Source organism: Lepus europaeus, chromosome 2, assembly GCF_033115175.1.
Source record: "Lepus europaeus isolate LE1 chromosome 2, mLepTim1.pri, whole genome shotgun sequence".
In the NCBI taxonomy this organism is placed as follows: domain Eukaryota; kingdom Metazoa; phylum Chordata; class Mammalia; order Lagomorpha; family Leporidae; genus Lepus; species Lepus europaeus.
In genome coordinates this window covers 64910506-64928668 of record NC_084828.1, presented here as the reverse complement: position 1 = coordinate 64928668, position 18163 = coordinate 64910506, and the positions used below count along the sequence as shown (strand labels likewise).

Below are 18163 nucleotides of genomic sequence, written 5' to 3'. Positions count from 1 at the left end.
ATGCTACAATAAAAAAGCTATAGAATATAGTAATTACATATATTACTTCTATGTGTCCATGATTGAGTGAGACATATATTTCTGTTTTCCTGAGAACCTTGAGTAATGAAAAGATATTCTATTTTTTATTAAAAAAATCAAAGAATGGAACTTTGTGGTAGCAAAGTACATATTATTATTGAAAAAAGTGCAGATATGTTTGTGTGTATACTCTCCAATTTGTTTCCTGCAAAACCAAATTATTAATCTTTCTTATTTTGCTATTTAGTCGTAGTTTGATTTAAAAATTAATGTTTATGTTTATTGGAAATGGGTAGCAACTAACATAATGAATCATAAATCAGCCTCAAATTTCCCACTGAAGTTGCCTTTAGGCAATAGGATAGGAAGTGAGGAATATTGAATAGTTGTCAGTGTCTTTTTGATTACAGGGGCCAAAGATGTTACAGTGCAGCGTGGTCTGGTTTTACTGATTTACCTGTTGTTCAAAAAGTGCTTAAGATCATTATAAGACTACATAAGACCAATAATGGTCTTAGGGGGAATGTTTCTATTTACCTTACCAGTCCAAAAGAAATTGATAAAAAGAACACATGAGGTAGGGATATGGAAAAAAAATAAAGATTTAAAGATAACAATTTCAGTTATCTGTGATCTGGGATGGAGGTGGGGGCCCAATCTCACTACTTCTCAAACTGAAGTGGTATTCCTCAAATACATGGAAGGTTTAGGATAAATGTAGTCCACTTTTTTCCACAGCTATTTTCCAGTTTTATTGCAAAAGATTAATAAATGTACCAGGACAATAAGTTACAATGACTACTTGAAGTTAAAACAAAATCAGTATATTATGGAACAGAGGGTAGAAACTTGCACACATTTTGCAAAACTTCTAAGTAGCCCTTTTAAATAAAAGGTAGTAGGAAGCAACAGGTATAAACTACTGACACTAATTTTTTTTTTTTTTTTGGTTTTTGCTTTTCTTTTCTCACAAAAGTTCACATTTGGGTAAATATTATTACTATACTTTTATTTGGTTCTCGTTTCAAGAGCTACAATTTATTGAGAACTTCTAGTTCCAAGCCTTTACATGGATTTTCATTACTCCTTTCATCAACTCTATAAGACAGACATAATAAATAATCTAGAAATGGCATGGATTTGCCCCCAGCTCTTCCATGGGTTTGGCATATTGCCATGCTGATTGCCACCATCCTTCTTCTGCTTTCATCGGTAGAGCACATTTATTGGACAGAGGAAATGTCATAGGTGAAGATATTCACACCCAAATAATACTGGGCAGTTGTTTTCAAAGCATGCCATGTTTCAAGAGCCTGCAATGAAAGGAAACACAAGTCACAATCTGAGTGTGTGAAGCATATCGTGCAGCAGTTCTAATAATCATAGATACTCCTAAAAACTGTCAAAAATACATAATGGAAGAATTGTAAGAATTATACCAAATAGGGTTTGGGTTTGATATTGTTAGCTGTCTGTACTTTGACACTGAAGAGTTTTGCAGCTTAGTGGGCCACAGTATGAACCAATGCGGTAGACTCTGCCTACATTGCTGTAACTGTCCGTTGATCACAGAATTGGTCTACAGTTAGAGGCAGGATTGCACCTGCCTCTAATTTCAACATTTCATAAAGATGACACAGTCTACCAGCTTACATAGTTGTTTAATTTGCCAAATAAATACATGTCTTATTGTAATTCCTATAAATGTTGTCCCTTTGAAAGAAATAGACATAAAATTATATGCATCATTCAAGCTGGTGTTTTTCATCAGCAAACACTGAGGAGCAAGTTGATCCTGGTAGACCACTAAAGACTCAGCCACGCAGAGTAATGGTAGGACTGAGACCCCAGAAAAACGAGGACATTCCGTTTTTATGACTTTGTACAACCTGGTGCCCGGTGATAATGAGAGCCTTAAGTATGCAGAAAGAATGAATGAGTAAGTGAAGAAATTAATTAGTTGACTTGTTGTATAGCTTTGCTTTCCAAATTGCTAAGTTGGAAGAAGGAAATCATAAATAATTGAAATCTTCAAAATAATTCATTTGTCTTAGAGTTTCAATGTCTTTTTCCATTAGAAAAGTAAACATGAAGGGTGTGTATTTATCCTAGTGGTTAACATGCTTGTTCAGAGGCCTATATATCAGATTACCTGAGTTCAGTACCCAATTCTACTCTTCAGCTTTCTGCCAAGGGAGACCCTGGTAGGCAGTAGGTGATAGACAGCTCAAGCAATCAGGTTCCTGTCACCCATGTGGGAGACTTAGATTAAGTTTCTGGCTTCTTGCTTCTGCCTGGCCCAATCCCAGACATGGCAGTCATTTGGGGGAGTTGACCAGTGGACAGGAGGTATCTTTCTACTTCCCTTTTTTTAAAAATAGATTTTTATTTATTATTTACTTGAGAGGCAGAGTTACATACAGAGAGAGAGGGAGAGACAGAGAGAAAGGCCTTCCATCTGCTGGTTCACTCCCTAAGTGGCTGCAACAGCGGAAGCTGGGCCAATCCCAAGGCAGGAACCAGGAGCCAGGAGCCAGGAGCTTCTTCTAGGTCTCCCACATGGGTGCAGGGGCCCAAGCACTTGGGCTATCCTCCACTGCTTTCCTAGGCCCTAGCAGAGAACTGGATCAGAAGAAGAGCAGCTGAGACATGAACTAGGGCCCATATGGGATGCAGCGCAGGTGGAGGCTTAGCCCACTGCACTACAGGGCCGGCCCCTTTTCTACTTCTTCTAACAGAGAAAAGTAACCATGAAATAAAACTGGCTAATGCAAGTTTCTCCTTTATTTCTTTTGGGGTTGGAATGAGAATGAATAGGAAAATGCAAAAAGTCCAAGTAAATGAAGGAACTAGCTTGAATAATTGTCACAGAAGAAAAGTAGCTACTGAACAGCTGAGATTGAATTAAAATGTGACCACTATCCATTCATGCACCTACCCAAACAAGTAATGATTTATTAAACCTTAACTACATAACAATCATTTTATTAGGTTGAAAGAATAATTACCTTTATCAATAAGACTTACCCTTGTAATCTTAAGCAAAGAGGTTAAGCATGTGAAACAAATATCTCTAATGTAACATTTTGAGAGCCATTCACATGTGAACAGCATTCACAAATGCAAGACGGAAGGACAAATTATTCCTTGGAAAGAAGGGTAGGGTTTCAGAGAAGAGATGACATTTGAGCTTAGTCTTTAGCAAAGGGGTGGGATTTACCAGGCAAAAGCTACTTCCTGGGGAAGAAAGAATAAGTCAGTTCAGAGCAGCTCGAGAGAATAAGGCAGGGCTAGGCTATTGGTGTGTTAATGCCAACTGATGAATTACTTATTTAAAAAGATAGACAGTAAAGGGCCTTTTGGTTTCTGTCGCTGTTTGTCTTTTGCTTTTAAGATTTATTTATTTTTTTGAGAGGCAGAGTTACAGAGAAAGAAAGAGAGACAGAAAGGCTTGGGGAGAGAGAGAGAGAGATCTTCCAACTGCTGGTTCATTCACCAAATGGCCTCAAGGTCAGAGCTGGGCCAGGAAATGAAGAAGCCAGGACTCAAGCAGGTGCTTATATGGGATCCTGGTGTTGCAGATGGTGGTCTAGCCACTGTGCCACAATGCCAGCCCTGACCATTCGTTTCAAGAATAAATACAGTACCTGATCAGCCAATGTTTTCCCCCATGCATTTGGACTATGATCTGAGTCCCAGTAATCTTGCAAATTTATGTGTCTTTTGAGATGTAGGAACTGGTTTGCTGGGTCCTCCCATAAAAATGGTGCTCCTAGTGCTCCTGCAATTCAGACCAAGAGCATATCATTCAGGGCAAGGATTTACACTTCAATGTTTCCTCTTTAAAGGGCATAGCCTCCCTTGTTACCCTGCGCCTTCAGAGTGCGTGGCCTTCAGGTCACCTGCTCTCTGCTTTCCTGCCTGCATGCTTGCTCCACAGGGCTGGCTCCTGGCCTGCTCTCTGCTTGGTATGGACCCATCTTAGATTCTAGACTTCTTTTTCTCCCCTAATTAAAACTCACACTCTCCTGTGCATCTCTCTCACTGAATAAAACCCTTAAAAACTTACAAAAAATAAACGACATAGCTATGGTCTTTGAGGTCTGGGTGCCTGAGAGGGAAACTGCAAAAACTAAGCCCTGAGGGAGGTGGCTGCTCTTATGCCTTTTGTCACCATTACACCACCACTCTGACCTGCATATAATATAGCATAGAAGCCAATACTCCATGGTATATGGACAAAGATTTCAGAGTTTCTTTACACACAAGGGAGGCTGAAGGTTTAAATTAAAATTCTAGCTTTGGGGGTAGGCACTTGACCTAACAGATAAGTTGCCTCTTGGATGGCTCCACTCTAAATTTCAGCCCCCAGCTGGAAGGCACCCTGAGAGGCAGCAGTCAGTAGGTCAAGTGGTTAGGTTCCACCACCCATGGAGGAGACCTGGGTTGATGTCCTGGCTCTCGGTCTAGTTCTAGCTGTCTATGAGGATTTAGGGAGTGAAACAGCAGTGGGGAACTCTTGGTTTTTCTGTCTGCCTATATGTTTCCTCTGCCTGCCTGTCTGTCGGTTTGTCTCTCTCTGTCTCAGATAAGTAAATATATCTTTTAAGAAGACTTATTTTATTTATATGAAAGGCAGAGTGACAGAGAGGGAGAGACAGAGAGATCTTTCATCTGCTGGTCCACTCCTCAAATGGCTGCAACAACTGGGGCCTGGCCTGCGCCTGGCTGAATCCAGGAGCCTAGAACTGCATCTGGGTCTCCCCCATGGGTGACTTGCGTCATCTTCTGATGCTTGCCTAGGCACGTTATCAGGGAGCTTGATTGGAAGCCGAGCAGCCAAGACTCAAACAGGCACTTCAATTTGGAGTGCTGGCCTTGCGGACAGTAAGATAATCCACTGTGCCACAGCACTGCACCAGAAAGTATGCTCAAAACGTTTTTTGAAATAAATAAAATTCTAGCTCTATTACATTTTTAGGAAAATTATTTAATTTTTTTGAAAAATTGATCTATTTATTTGAAAGGCAAGTTACAGAGAGGCAGAGGCAGAGGCAGAAAGAGACAGAATTTTCCATATGCATGTTCACTACCCAAATGGCCGCAATGGCAGGAACTGAGCCAGTCCCAAGCCAGGAGCCAAGAGCTTTTTCCAGGCCTCCCACCTGGGTGCAAGGGCCCAAGGACTTGGGCTATCCTCTGCTGCCTTCCCAGGCGTACCAGCAGGGAGCTGGGCCAGAAGTGGAGCAGCAGGGACCTGAACTGGTGCCCACATGGGAATGCCGGCACAGCAGGCAGTGGCTCCACCCACTATGCCACAATGCCTCCCCCAAAATTGCTTAATTTATCCAGTATTTTTTCTTTTTCAAAAAAATTTATTGTTTACTTGAAAGGCAGCATTACAGAGAGGCAGAGGTAGAAAGAGAGAGAGAGAGAGAGAGAGAGAGAGAGAGAGATCGTCCATCCACTGGTTCACTTCCAAAACAGTTGCAACAATCAGCTGAACTAGGCCAAAGCCAGGACCCAGGAGCTTCTTCCAGGTCTCCCACGTGGGTGCAGGGGCCCTAGTGCAGAGTTGGATCAGAAGTGGAGCAGCCGGGTCTTGAACAGATGGCCATATAGGATGCCAGCACTGCAGGCAATGGCTTTATCTGCTGCATCACAGTGCTGGCCACTAGTTTTTTCTCGTATGTAAAGGGCTATTATTACAATACACATAAGAGAACTATGAGGACTAGATCAAAGATGGCCCAAACCAAAGAATCCAGTCTTATTCTTGCTCTCTTAGCCTTCCAAAACAGAATGTATCTGTTAGTTTGAAGCAGACTGCTCTCCTGTCATTTTGATTTATTTGCCTATAATTGATAGATTCATCAGTAAATTGAACTGGCTTGTATTTTGTATTCCTCCTACCTTAAGATTAAGGGGAAAAAGATGATAATTTGAAAAATCAAGACATTTTAGGGCCTTCATGCTTTAACTACCAATAATTTTAACTATTTTCTAAATTGTGTTTACATTTGTAAGTATAACAACACTGTTAAAAATTATAACTTGAATCAATAAAAAGAATACATTTATGTCTGGCCTATAAATGGCAACAATATAAGTTATTCACCATTTGTGATAAAAGATCACTTATTACAAAGTGTAAGCTACAAGTAACATTATGTTAGGCACTTACTAGCTTCATCATTAACAGGGCTGTGTACACCAATGTCCTGGATGGATGGGGATTATAGTGAGCTATAAAATATAAAACTCCCCTCTTTGGTGCTTCATATATGGTTGGGAGCAAAGGTCAAAGGTAGAACACAAAGCAAGGCAACACAAGGTTTTATTGTACTAAGGGAGTTTAAGACAAAGTGTTGTTATTGAGCACTGGGACACTTGGGCACAAGCAGCCCTGAGGGAGAGGGACACAAGGCAAGGAAATGAGGCCTCCCACAACAGCCATGTCAGGGAGCACCTGGACACCTACAGCTTTTGCCCGGTCCACCCCGTAGCAGTCGATGTCCTCCACTGACATCTCTCCTGTATCACCATGAGAAAGACTGAGGCAGAACCACTGTGCTAAGCCACTCCCATATTTCTGATCCTGAAATGGAAGTAATAACTGTTTATTGTTTTAAGTTGCTAAGGTTCAAGCAAATGGGCTATGCAACTGTGGATAACTAACACAATGCGTTAAAATTACTTTCTATTGTGAAGGAAAATTACTGATCACTAGGATTGGGATGTTAATGAGGTTAGTGAGACTCCTAAGGCACAAAATCTAAGAAGGAATTCCATCTCAAGGCTGTGCAAATATTGTACCTTAAATTCCTTGCTTCCCCCACCCCAGTCTCTGCTCTGATGATGGTCATTGCGTGATCAGATAAATAAAAAATAACTCTTTTTCAATCATTGTTTGCTGTATAGATAGGAACTCCCATTGGAGCTAAAGCCCATGGAAGATGAGAAGATGACATCTCATGATTATTAGACTATCCTTGGTGAGAGTATTTAATTCTGATATTGGCATGGAAGTCTCATAGAGAATTGCATTTTGAGTTACAGTTATGTGTGGTTTCAACAGTTGGGAGGAAGGGATTGGATGCATAGAGCATGCATTCTAGGTTGAGATTGGAGAGCTAAGGATTGGGTAGGGTTCAGGCTCAGAGACTCTCACTTTGCCAATGTAATTCAAAGATAAGGCTGTGGTGTGGATATTGTCAGAGATAATGTTGGAAAAACAAGCTGGAGTTCAATTCCGAAGAATTTTTACTGTCATACCAAGAAGTTAATGATAATTTCTGAATAAGAAAATGGTAGGGCCAGATTTACTTTTAAACATTTTTTTTTATTTTGATAAAATATACAAGACATAAAACTTCTCATATCATTTTTGAGCATCCAATTCAATGAGATTAAGTACATACATGTTGTTTTGTAACTATCAGCACTACCCATTTCTAAATCTATTTCATTTTCTGGAATGAAACTTCATACTCTCCATGACCCCCTCCCCGAGTTGCTGGGAGGCACTATTCTCTCTCTAAGAATTTGACTGTTCTAAATAACTTAAATAGCACAATCATACAATATCTGTTATTTATTGCACTTAGCATATCTTCAAAGTCCATCCACCATGTACATGTGCCAACATTTCATTCCATTTTAAGGCTGAGTAATATGTTGTGTGTGTATACCACATTACGTTGATCCATTCACAGGTTTATTTTGAAAGATCTGTTTCTCCATGGTGTGAAGGACTGATGGTAAAAGTAAGAGGGCAGAATGAGGGACCCCAGTTTGGAGGCTCTTTTTCTAACTCACATGATGTAAGTAGGGCCTGAAATAGGTAAATGACAGTGGGGATGGGAAGACAGGATCAAAAGGAACCCTCATTCATGTCCCAGTGTGGACCAACCAGCACTGAAGTTTCTGTTTTAGCTGAGGTGGACTAATAAGTGACTTTTTAGGTTACTCTTTGTTATATTAAAAAAAGTGTGACTTATGATGATGCATATCTTATGTGTTATTAGCGTGTTCAAAAACATTTTCAAAACAAAATGTCCATGCAAATTAAATCCAGTACAATCAATAAATAATATTTCTAAAGAAATGATTTGCTTATATTATAACTCATAGATAAAGAATTTTCAGTAATTGCTTTACAAAATCTCGTGTGGAATTATCCCAAAGATCCCTAATATCTGAAACACAATTATCCTGACACATTGTACAATCACTAAGAAAAAAATTGTTATTACATAAATCTTGGCAGAGAAGCAGGCTTTAAATATATACCATAGCCATTTTTAAGCTCTAATAATTCTGTCTTTTGTAAATCTTCATCTTTTTCTCATGGAAATTGTTTTATTGATATAATTTCCTTCCCCTCCCCGGGACAAAGCACATATCTCAGCATTATGGGCCCAACAGACATCTAATAAATATTAATTGATGGTGATAATAGCATCACCCATGAGACAGACAGAAAGCAGTATTTATTATCCTACATTGCGAATGAGAAAATTGATACACTTAGATGAAATGACTCACTCAAGGTCACATAGGAAGTTAGTGGCAGGGCTAGAAATAAAATGCAAGTAATATAACAGGACATGCTATTATCCTTTCTGCTTGAGAAGTTTCTCCTCCCTTTTTCATTCTGCCTGATCAACCTTGAAAGTTAGTGAGAGCAAGGCCAGGGTTTTGAGTTGGCGAGCCTCATGATAGTGCTGCCAGTTGAAAACTGAAGCCCGGGCTTTATTGCTGTTGGTTTTGAAATGGCTGTGTGTGTGTGTGTGTGTTAATGTAGGCAATATCAGCCAGGTTTATCCCTTTTTAAAACTTTATGATAATAAGCTATTGTTAGTCCGTCACAAAACACACCGTACACCAGAGTAAGGGAAAGGGTTTATTGGGGAAAACTCAGCAGACCAGAGGGAAGAGGTGAAGAGGGAAAAGGAGAGTAAGAGAGAAGGGGGAGAGAGGAGAGGTGAGAGGGGAGTGAGAGAGGAGGAGGCTAGAGAGAGTGAGCAAGAGAGAGCGAGCAGGAGAGAGCAGAGCGCAGGAGAGAAGAACAAAGAGAGCACGTGTTCAGGAACGGGCCCTTTTAAAACTTTGCCGGAGGGCGGGCAGGGAAGCAGGAGCAGCAAATCCCATTAGGATGGGGGTGGAGCCTGGCTCAGGTAGTTGGGCCATGTGGCCACCTGGCTTTCAGCAATGAAAGTGGGAATCTGGGCATAGGATGTAAATCAAGGTGCAGATCACGCCATAGATAAGACTGCACCATTTCCCTACCAGCTGTAAACAATATATTTCTTTCTATACAACTACCTGCATGCCCTCCCTTCTTTTCATCTTATTTCATAGTCAATTTTAACAGGATATGTCAGTGTTCTATCTAAACACTTCTCAAGTATCCTCTGGCAGAATATTCTGTGCAGTAGAATTAAGGCAAACACTTAGGCTGGAGCTGTTCAGGAGCACAGATCTCCCCACACAAGCCAACAGAGATTAGAGACAAAGGAGTTTTGCTGGCCAAGCCTGTGACCAGCGAGTTCAGCCAGCCAGTTCTTATTGCTGCACCTTCATCTCCTCTTCTGTCAAACAAGGCTGCATTATAGGATCTCTAAGTCTTTTCCATCTCTAATAATTTGAACAGGAATGTATTCACAACAAACAAGTCATTAACCAAAATGAACTTTCTCTGTATGCTTTTATGTCATCAGAAGCATATAGAGTAAGATAAGTGGGCTTAGCTCCAATTGCCTTCATGGAACTTACATGATGAGAAATTCAGCAATGAGACAGACATAAATAAATGAAAGGGAGGTCAAAATAGGCCTATGTGGTAATGAAAGCAAAACAAATAAAAATGTATTCGCATTATGTATAAAGGAATGGATGCCCATCATGGCCAAGTGAGCAGTATGGGAGTCACAGAAATTGCATCATTTGAAATGGAAAAACTCCCTGTGTTATCATCAGCCAGAGAAGGGAAAAAAAATCTCATGGCAGAAAAATAACTGCATAGTCTGTACACTGTGCATATGACCATGAAAATGATACTTGTGTCAGGAACCTTCAGACTAAAAGACTAGAAAGCCTAATGTGAAACTTAAGATACAGAATTAAAAGGCTTAGTTTCCTGACACATTTTTGCCTTGTTCCCTGTGGATGGAGCTAATTTACAGTAATCACAGGTTTCTCTGTCCTTTTGTGTGCTCTGCCCCTAGATGGTGTACTGCCTCATTCATGGGATAAACCCAAGAAATATGACTCAGCATGTCCAGCTCAGCTCTTCCTCTTTCCTCTTGAGAGTGAGTTTCCTCAGGGGATGCACTTTCTGTGTTTGTTCTGCAACCTGCAATGGATAGCAAAGCTGTCAAGTGTTGGGATCTGGTTATCAGGCATCTATGTCCTCGCACTAAGCTACATCTTCTTCATTATTCCTTCTCAGTAATAAAGGACATGGGTTGTCTACCATAATCACGTTTGTTCTACTTCTCAACTTGAGCAAAACCACGACAAGGAAGATGGATGCTATTTGGGGAAGTGGTCCAGAGAACCCAAGAGTCTTGTCTCAGAGCCCAAGACACGGGAAAAATAAAAAAGAACACAGACCAGAGCCTTCCAACCAGCAGGAACTTGTCATCCCTGGGTAGCCACTGTAGTGAATTCCCTTCCTCATGTAATTTTCAATGTCTGCATGTCTTTGAAATGAATGAAATAGGATTCAGTGGGAACAAAAGGCATAAAATACCTGGAAGATTTACAGTCTATGTCCATTTATAGCTATTTGCCTTAGAATCTGACTGATGTTATTATTTGTAGTGCTCTCTGATATTGGGACTAGAAACAAAGAATAAAAACTACAGTCCTGCCATGAGTTTAATACTTAAGCATATGACCCTGAAACAAAGCACCCAGCACTCGATGTAAATATTTAAAGGACAATACTCATTATTTGCCATTTCTATTGGATTGAGTTTCAGTTCTTGCCTTTAACATGTTTATCTACTAAAAAAAAGATGAAATAAGACCCCATAAAGTTATGTGCAGATTCAACCTAAGTACTGAAATAAGGTATAAGTGATTTCTGGGAACTTAGGAGAAAAGGATCATGAGAACAAGACATACAATATGGTAACATTTTCAAAAATCTCTTTAAATGTAGGAAAAAATTTGTGATTTTGTAAGAGGATAAAACACTCTAGGTTCATATTTTATTAAACTGGAATATCTTTTGTGTTAATAAGTTTCTTTAAAAGAAAGGGAGAGACGGAAGGAGGGCAGGAGGGAATATCATTATGCTCTTAGGATTGTATCTACTAACTATACTGTAACTGTTAAAAACTAAATAAAAATTAAAATTAAAAAATTAGAAAAAACAAAGACAGACTTGGAAAAAAATAAGAATTTTCTTTACACATAGTGAAAAAGTGATTATTTCCCCCCAGATTTCAACTAGGATCATTTATGGTAAAAAAAAAAAAGAAGAGTTATATTTAGTACAATAGAGTATCTCACTTTGTTTTAGTTCAGTTAAAAATTGTTGAGAGAGAGAAAGAGAGAAAGTTGGAGGAGGCTAGATAGGAGAAAGTTTGGGTTATAAGAGAGGAAGTGTGAAGAAGAGAAAGAAAGTAAGAAGGGGGAGAGAGAAATCAAGAAATAAAAGGATAGACAGAAAAAAAGAAGGAAAGTTACAAAAGATAAAAGGTTTTGAAAGAAAAGCGATGTGCAAAAGGAACAGTGCAGATAGAGGTTATCACAAGACAGAGGGCAGAGAGGCTGGATGGAAGAGAACTAGAAAAGCAGAGTGCTGAGCTGCAGGACCAGCTCCCACATCCCTGGAAGAGTCAGCTCTCCTCACAGAATGCTTTCATAACTAAACATTTCCATCAGGAACATTCGCTTTGCTGCTATCACAACTGCTGATGTACTGACTACTTCAAGAAGTAAGTAGGAATTATTATCACATGAATTGAACTGAAATCTGTGTGAACCTACTCCCAACACACAAATGATGACATATGTGCTCACACATGTAGCCATGTGATTTCCTTGGACATGCTAGGTTTTTATTAGATTTTAGTCCTCATGAAAGGTGACATTTTATATAACTCAAGAGTTACTTCTTCTGGGTGACTGACTAAATGTGTAGACGGATTCATATGTCCAAAGCTGTGACAAATGATACGGTATAGATAGCAGAATATCTAGCTTTCCTATAGCATCCAGTGTGCCTGAGTGTAGACATAAACAATGACATTTTTCCTACAAGTAAATTATTTCTTAGTTTTTTTCCCACAAAGTACTTAATTGAGAGCACCAGTTAATCATTAGCTCAGCTGAGCAAGTAAAATTAAGAAAAAAATCTTAAAATAGGGGCTGGCACTGTAGCATAGTTAGGCCTCTGCCTGCAGTGCTGGCATTCCATGTGGGCTCTGGTTCAAGTCCCAGCTGCTCTACGTACAATCCAGCTCCCTGCTAATGCTCCTGGAAAAGCAGTGGAAGATGGCTGAAGTACTTGGGTGTCTGATGCCCACATGGCAACCCGGATTGAGTTCCAAGCGCCAGGCTTTCTGCCTGGCCCAGCCCTGGCCACTCTGGCCATTTGGGGAGTGAACCAGAGGATGGAAGACCTCTCTCTCTCCTTCTTTCTCTGTATCTCTGCCTTTCAAATAAATAAATAAATCTAAAAAAGCATCTTATAAAAGAAAGGCATCAGATTCTCTCAGGAACTGGAGAACCTCAGGGTGACTAAAAAGGGCCTCTCTTCCTGTGACTATGAAGGAGGCAAAAAGAGAGTAGAAGTACTGACAGGGTTAGGGGCCAGAAAATGTGAGCTTCAAAGCTCTTGTCAAAAATCAAAGCCAAATAGAAAATCATTCAAGACAAATCAGCATTTGTTACTAACTGTGGAGTGAAAAACAAGAGCTAGAGCAATGAAATAAAGACCAAGGCAGTTTATTTTGCTCCCTGTCTAAAACAAGAAGATATACTTGGACTTTATAGACAGATCTTATTGTAGGGAAAAAATGTGGGCATGGACTCCTAAATCGTTTCATGTGTGGGTCAACTCCAGCTGCCAAGTCAAATCAGGAGAATGCAATTGCTGAGAGAAAATAAGTCTATTTTTATTTTATTTTAGTAGAATGGCAATGAAAGCAATCTTTTAGAAAATATACACATTAGGCCGGCGCCGTGGCTTAACAGGCTAATCCTCCGCCTTGTGGCGCTGGCACACCGGGTTCTAGTCCCGGTTGGGGCGCCGGATTCTATCCCGGTTGCCCCTCTTCCAGGCCAGCTCTCTGCTATGGCCCGGGAAGGCAGTGGAGGATGGCCCAAGTCCTTGGGCCCTGCACACCATGGGAGACCAGGAGAAGCACCCAGCTCCTGGCTTCGGATCAGCGAGATGCGCCGGCCGCGGTGGCCACTGGAGGGTGAACCAACGGCAAAAAGGAAGACCTTTCTCTCTGTCTCTCTCACTATCCACTCTGCCTGTCAAAAAAAAAAAGAAAATATACACATTAGAAACAACCAAAAGCAATGTAATTCTTGATAATGTTCAAAAATTCATTTATTTGATGAAATACTTTCCAAATTCCTCTTTATGTGAATTCTGTCCGTTTGGTTTTAATAACTGCCCTGTGGAGGTGGATCATGTGGAATTTAGTGCTGCCTTTCACTATTTCTTCAACTAGGAGCTGTCATTGAAAGCCTTTACTTCTGTCTTGGTTCTGCTTTATTTTGTCACGTGAGATCTCCCAATTCCCTGACTTCGCTCTTTTCTTTTTCTTTTTCTTTTGACAGGCAGAGTGGATAGTGAGAGAGAGAGAGACAGAGAGAAAGGTCTTCCTTTTGCCGTTGGTTTATCCTCCAATGGCCGCTGCGGCCGGCGCATCGTGCCGATCCGAAGCCAGGAGCCAGGTGCTTCTCCTGGTCTCCCATGGGGTGCAGGGCCCAAGGACTTGGGCCATCCTCCACTGCACTCCCTGGCCACAGCAGAAAGCTGGCCTGGAAGAGGGGCAACCGGGACAGAATCCGGCACCCCAACCGGGACTAGAACTGTCTTCTTTTATACCAAAATCAGCAATTAATTGTACTGCCTTAACTTATTTTATATGTCAGGGCTTTATATATGTTATCTTAATTGTATTCTCATGGCCATTCTGAAAATAGGTACTTTGCTTCCCACTTCCTAGAGGAAAGAGAGCTTAGTGAAATGACCAGTTTGAACAATTTTAATCATATGTGGATGCTATATTCACGTCCAAATTCTGCATGAAAGAACTCTGAGAACAAAACTCTTCTTCCTGCCACACAATTATCAATGTCAGACGTGAGACAGGCAGCAGGATATCAGGCAAGAGATCCTTCTGAAGTAAGTAGAGTCAGTATTGCAGCCATTGCTTCCACAAGAAAAGAGCAAAGTCAGGGCCGGCGCCGTGGCTTAACAGGCTAATCCTCCGCCTTGCGGCGCCGGCACACCGGGTTCTAGTCTGATTCCTCTCAGCCTGCAAGCCAGGACTTCCTCCCTGAAGCCTGAAGGGCTGGCAGCAATGCAAATGCTTCTTTGTCATTACTTCCTAGTTTCCTATTTATTATTTCATAAACTTCAGCCACAGAATGATTTTTATTGTTTTTATTGTTATCTATTTATTTTAAAGATTTATTGAATTATTTGAAAAACAAAGTTATAGAAAGAGACAGAGAGAGAGCTTCCATCTGTTACTTCACTCCCCTAAATGGCCTCAATGGCCAGGCTGAAATAGGAGTCAGGAGCTTCATCTGGGTCTCTCATGTGCATGATAGGGACCCAAGCACTTGGGCCACCTTCTGCTGCTTTCCCAAGCCATTGGCATGGAGCTGGATCAGAAGTGGACCCAGTGCCCATAAAGGATTCTTGTGTCATAGGTGGCAACTTTACCCACTATGGCAGAACGTCAACCTCTTTATTATTTTTTTGAAGTGAACTCAATCAAACTAGTTCTTTTTACAGGGAGATATATTTATTATCTCAACTAGAGTTGACATTAATTCAAACTGGTTTCTTAAGGAAATCTAAAGTTTCTTAAGAAATTTTACAGAGCCATTTTCCTTTGTTAGATGTGGTTGAGCCTGCAGCATTCACAGGTGAATGAGAACCAACCATAGTGCTTTAGTTTCACAGGCATCCGCCTCACCCCCTCTAATGTCAACTGCAAGGATCAACATCAAAGCAAAGCATTGCGCTAATGGGTTATAAGCTAATGACTAATTCACATGACTAATTCACAGTGCACTCCCAGGCATTCAAACAACATCAGCCTCACTTTTTTTCATTAGAAGATGTGAGCTATAACTGTGCATGATTGTATTTGCCTTGGTGATAACTGCTTGTGGCTTGACTAAAGATTTTTAAACCCTAGTATGACTCAAATGCAAAGTACAGTATTGATTAAAACTCTATTAAAATTATTTCTATGCTTAGGAACTAAAGATTATTTACACACAGCTATTTATTTCTCTATTTTATTCATTCTTTCTTATCTATCATCTACTTATCTATCTATGTATCATCTATCCATGATATATGGAGAAGCTTCAAAATATATATATTTTTTGCTTGACTCTCAAGCTTATAGAAACAGTAATTTATCCTAATTTAAGCATCTTTATCAGAAATATTTATGAGCTATACAGTTTTAACTGTGAAGATATTTTATACTTTTGTTAAGTATTTTCAGGTTTTGTCACAGCAAAAAAAAAAAAAAAAAAATAAGACCTCTCAGTTCAATGCTGATAGAAGCCATTGAGTTACTGGGTCAATCTGACAGCAAATCACCTGGCCTCTGGTGACTTTCTTCATCTGCCTTTCAAACACCACTTGGAGCTACGATTTGCCCTAAAGGTTAATGAATTCACACTCCCAAAGCATTTGAGGTCTCCATATAATAGTACTATGTAGGTTTTATAGTTTCTAAGGAAGATTTAAAATTTTCCTTTGTGCAAGGAAACCAGGGCATTTCTTTGGAGGAAGCAATTAAATAGACTTCTTAGCAACAGCAACATATTAATATGTAAGTACGTAATTAGGAAAAAAATGGTCACACACATAGTTCACATCAGCATGTCCAAAACCACAGCATGGAAACAATAGTTTGTTTCCTGCAACACTTTAAGTCTACCGAGAAAACATATTTGTTCATTTCTCTAAAAAGTCAAAAGGAGTTATCAACCTGAAAGCTGTAAAAAAATAAAAAAGAAATACACTCTTACCTATAAGCAATGTTGAACACAGGGCTACTTGAAGCATTTTATAGGTCATGATCCTATTTTGGAAAGAACAGATTTATTTATCTTAATTTAGCCCAAGCAAAGTTTTGGGGTCTCTCAGACACTCTGCAGAAGTATAAGGCATCTGCTGCTTACCTGGGAGCCCTGGCAGCTCAGTCAAGTCAGACTGGCCCTGGCTTGAGGTGGTTTGCTTTAAATATCACCAGCCGTTTTACCCTTTGGACTTTTTGAACTGGCGTTTTACAGGCTGCTCTTACATGAGCTATTTATTTATTTACCAATTTTACTGTCCAAACAGACCAAAGCAATGTAAGAAAAAAAAAGTGGAGAAACTGGGTTATTAAACATGACTGATAGAAATGTAAACTAGTACCATCACTTTGGAAAACAATTGGTAGTTTCCTAAATATTCAAGCATGCAATAATTGTTCAACTCAGCAATTGCATTGCTAGGTATTTCTTTTAAAAAACAACAGAAGGGGCTAGCACTATAGGGTAGTGGGAAAAGCCGCCACCTGTAGTGTTGGCATCCCATATGTATGCCGGTTTGAGTCCCAGCTGCTCCACTTCTGATCCACCTATCTATTATAGCCTGGGAAAGCAGTGAAAGGTGGCCCAAGTGCTTGGATTCCTGTACCCATGTAGGAGACCCATAAGAAACTCCTGGCTCCTGGCTTCGGATCAGTGTACCTTCAGCTGTTGCAGCTATTTGAGAAGTGAACCAGCAGGTAGAAGACCTCCCTCTCTCTCTCTCTCTCTCTGTCTCTCTCTCTCTCTCTGTCTCCTTCTCCCTCTACCTCTCCTTCTCTCTGTGTGTGTCTTTGTCTTTCAAATAAATAAATAAATCTTAAAAAAGAAAAACAACAGAAAACTTATGTTAAAACATATTTAAATAAGAATATTCATAGCAACTTCATTGGTATTCAGCAAAACTGGGAAACAAATCATACGTCATTCAATAGCTGAATTTTTAAAAAATATTTATTTATTTGAAAGGCAGAGTTAGAGAGAGAAGAAGGAGAGACACAGAGAGAGTGAGAGATCTCCCATTCACTGGTTCAATCCCCTGGTGCGGTGACGGGGGCTTGACTAGGCAGAAGCCAGGAGCCAGGAGCTTCCTCTGGTTCCCACGTGGGTGCAGGGGCTGGGGACTTGGCTCATCTTCTGCTGCTTTTCCAGGTGCATTAGCAGGGAGCTGATTTGCAAGTAGAACAGTTGGTTGTTGAACTGGTGTCCATATGGGATGCTGGCACTGCATACTGCAGCTTAACCTGCTGCATCACAGTGTCAGCCCCCTAATAGCTGAATGTTAAGTTGTGGTACATCTATACCATAGATCACTACCAATAATAATAATTTTGATAAGACCAGTAACTTTGACGACTCTAAGAAAATTATGAGCGGAGCATCTTTGCTGAGTTGCCCGCCTGGCCTGGCCTGGCCTGGCCAGGTGTACTCTCCACTCACCCATGCAGCCCCCCCCACCCCCCAGTCTGAGGGACTGGGCACTCTCTCTCAGGTCCTGCCTGGAGAGGTGCCCATCCGTCCTTACAGATGTTCCTTCTTAATAAACCTTGCTATTTTACCTCCCACAAAAAAAAAAAAAAGAAAATTATGAGCGGAAAGAACCAGTTCCAAATTTTTACATTTATATAACCTTGAAAATGTAAAATTTATCAAAATAAGCACATTAGTAGTTGCCAGGGATTAGAGATAGGGGAAGGCAGATGAGGCTTATAAAAGGATAATGCAAGAGATCTTTGTGGTGATGGGATAGTTCTATATCTTGGCTGTAGTGGTAGATATATAAATACAAGCACGTGACAAAATTACCGAGAAGTAAATCACACACAAACAGAAAAATGAA

General features: G+C 40.3%; 1 protein-coding gene across 1 annotated transcript; it reads right to left on the bottom strand.

The window, feature by feature from the left end:
- Nucleotides 1-801: 801 nt before the first annotated feature.
- Nucleotides 802-16482, bottom strand: C2H3orf85 (chromosome 2 C3orf85 homolog). The gene is made up of 4 exons (XM_062176486.1): nucleotides 16432-16482; nucleotides 16279-16331; nucleotides 3669-3802; nucleotides 802-1334 (listed from the first exon to the last, which is right to left on the bottom strand). Exons 2-4 carry the CDS (start codon nucleotides 16325-16327, stop codon nucleotides 1245-1247), a joined length of 273 nt encoding a protein of 90 aa, XP_062032470.1. The 5' UTR covers nucleotides 16328-16331; nucleotides 16432-16482; the 3' UTR covers nucleotides 802-1244.
- Between the last annotated feature and the right edge of the window lie 1681 nt (nucleotides 16483-18163).

Bases quoted from the DNA above. Each gene is read 5' to 3' on its own strand.
- C2H3orf85 (XM_062176486.1), bottom strand. From the start codon at position 16,327: ATGACCTATAAAATGCTTCAAGTAGCCCTGTGTTCAACATTGCTTATA. The intron at 3,803-16,278 runs GTAAGAGTGTAT...TCTGAATTGCAG, and splicing joins GTGTTCAACATTGCTTATAG to GAGCACTAGGAGCACCATTT. The intron at 1,335-3,668 runs GTACTGTATTTA...CTTTCATTGCAG, and splicing joins GGAAAACATTGGCTGATCAG to GCTCTTGAAACATGGCATGC.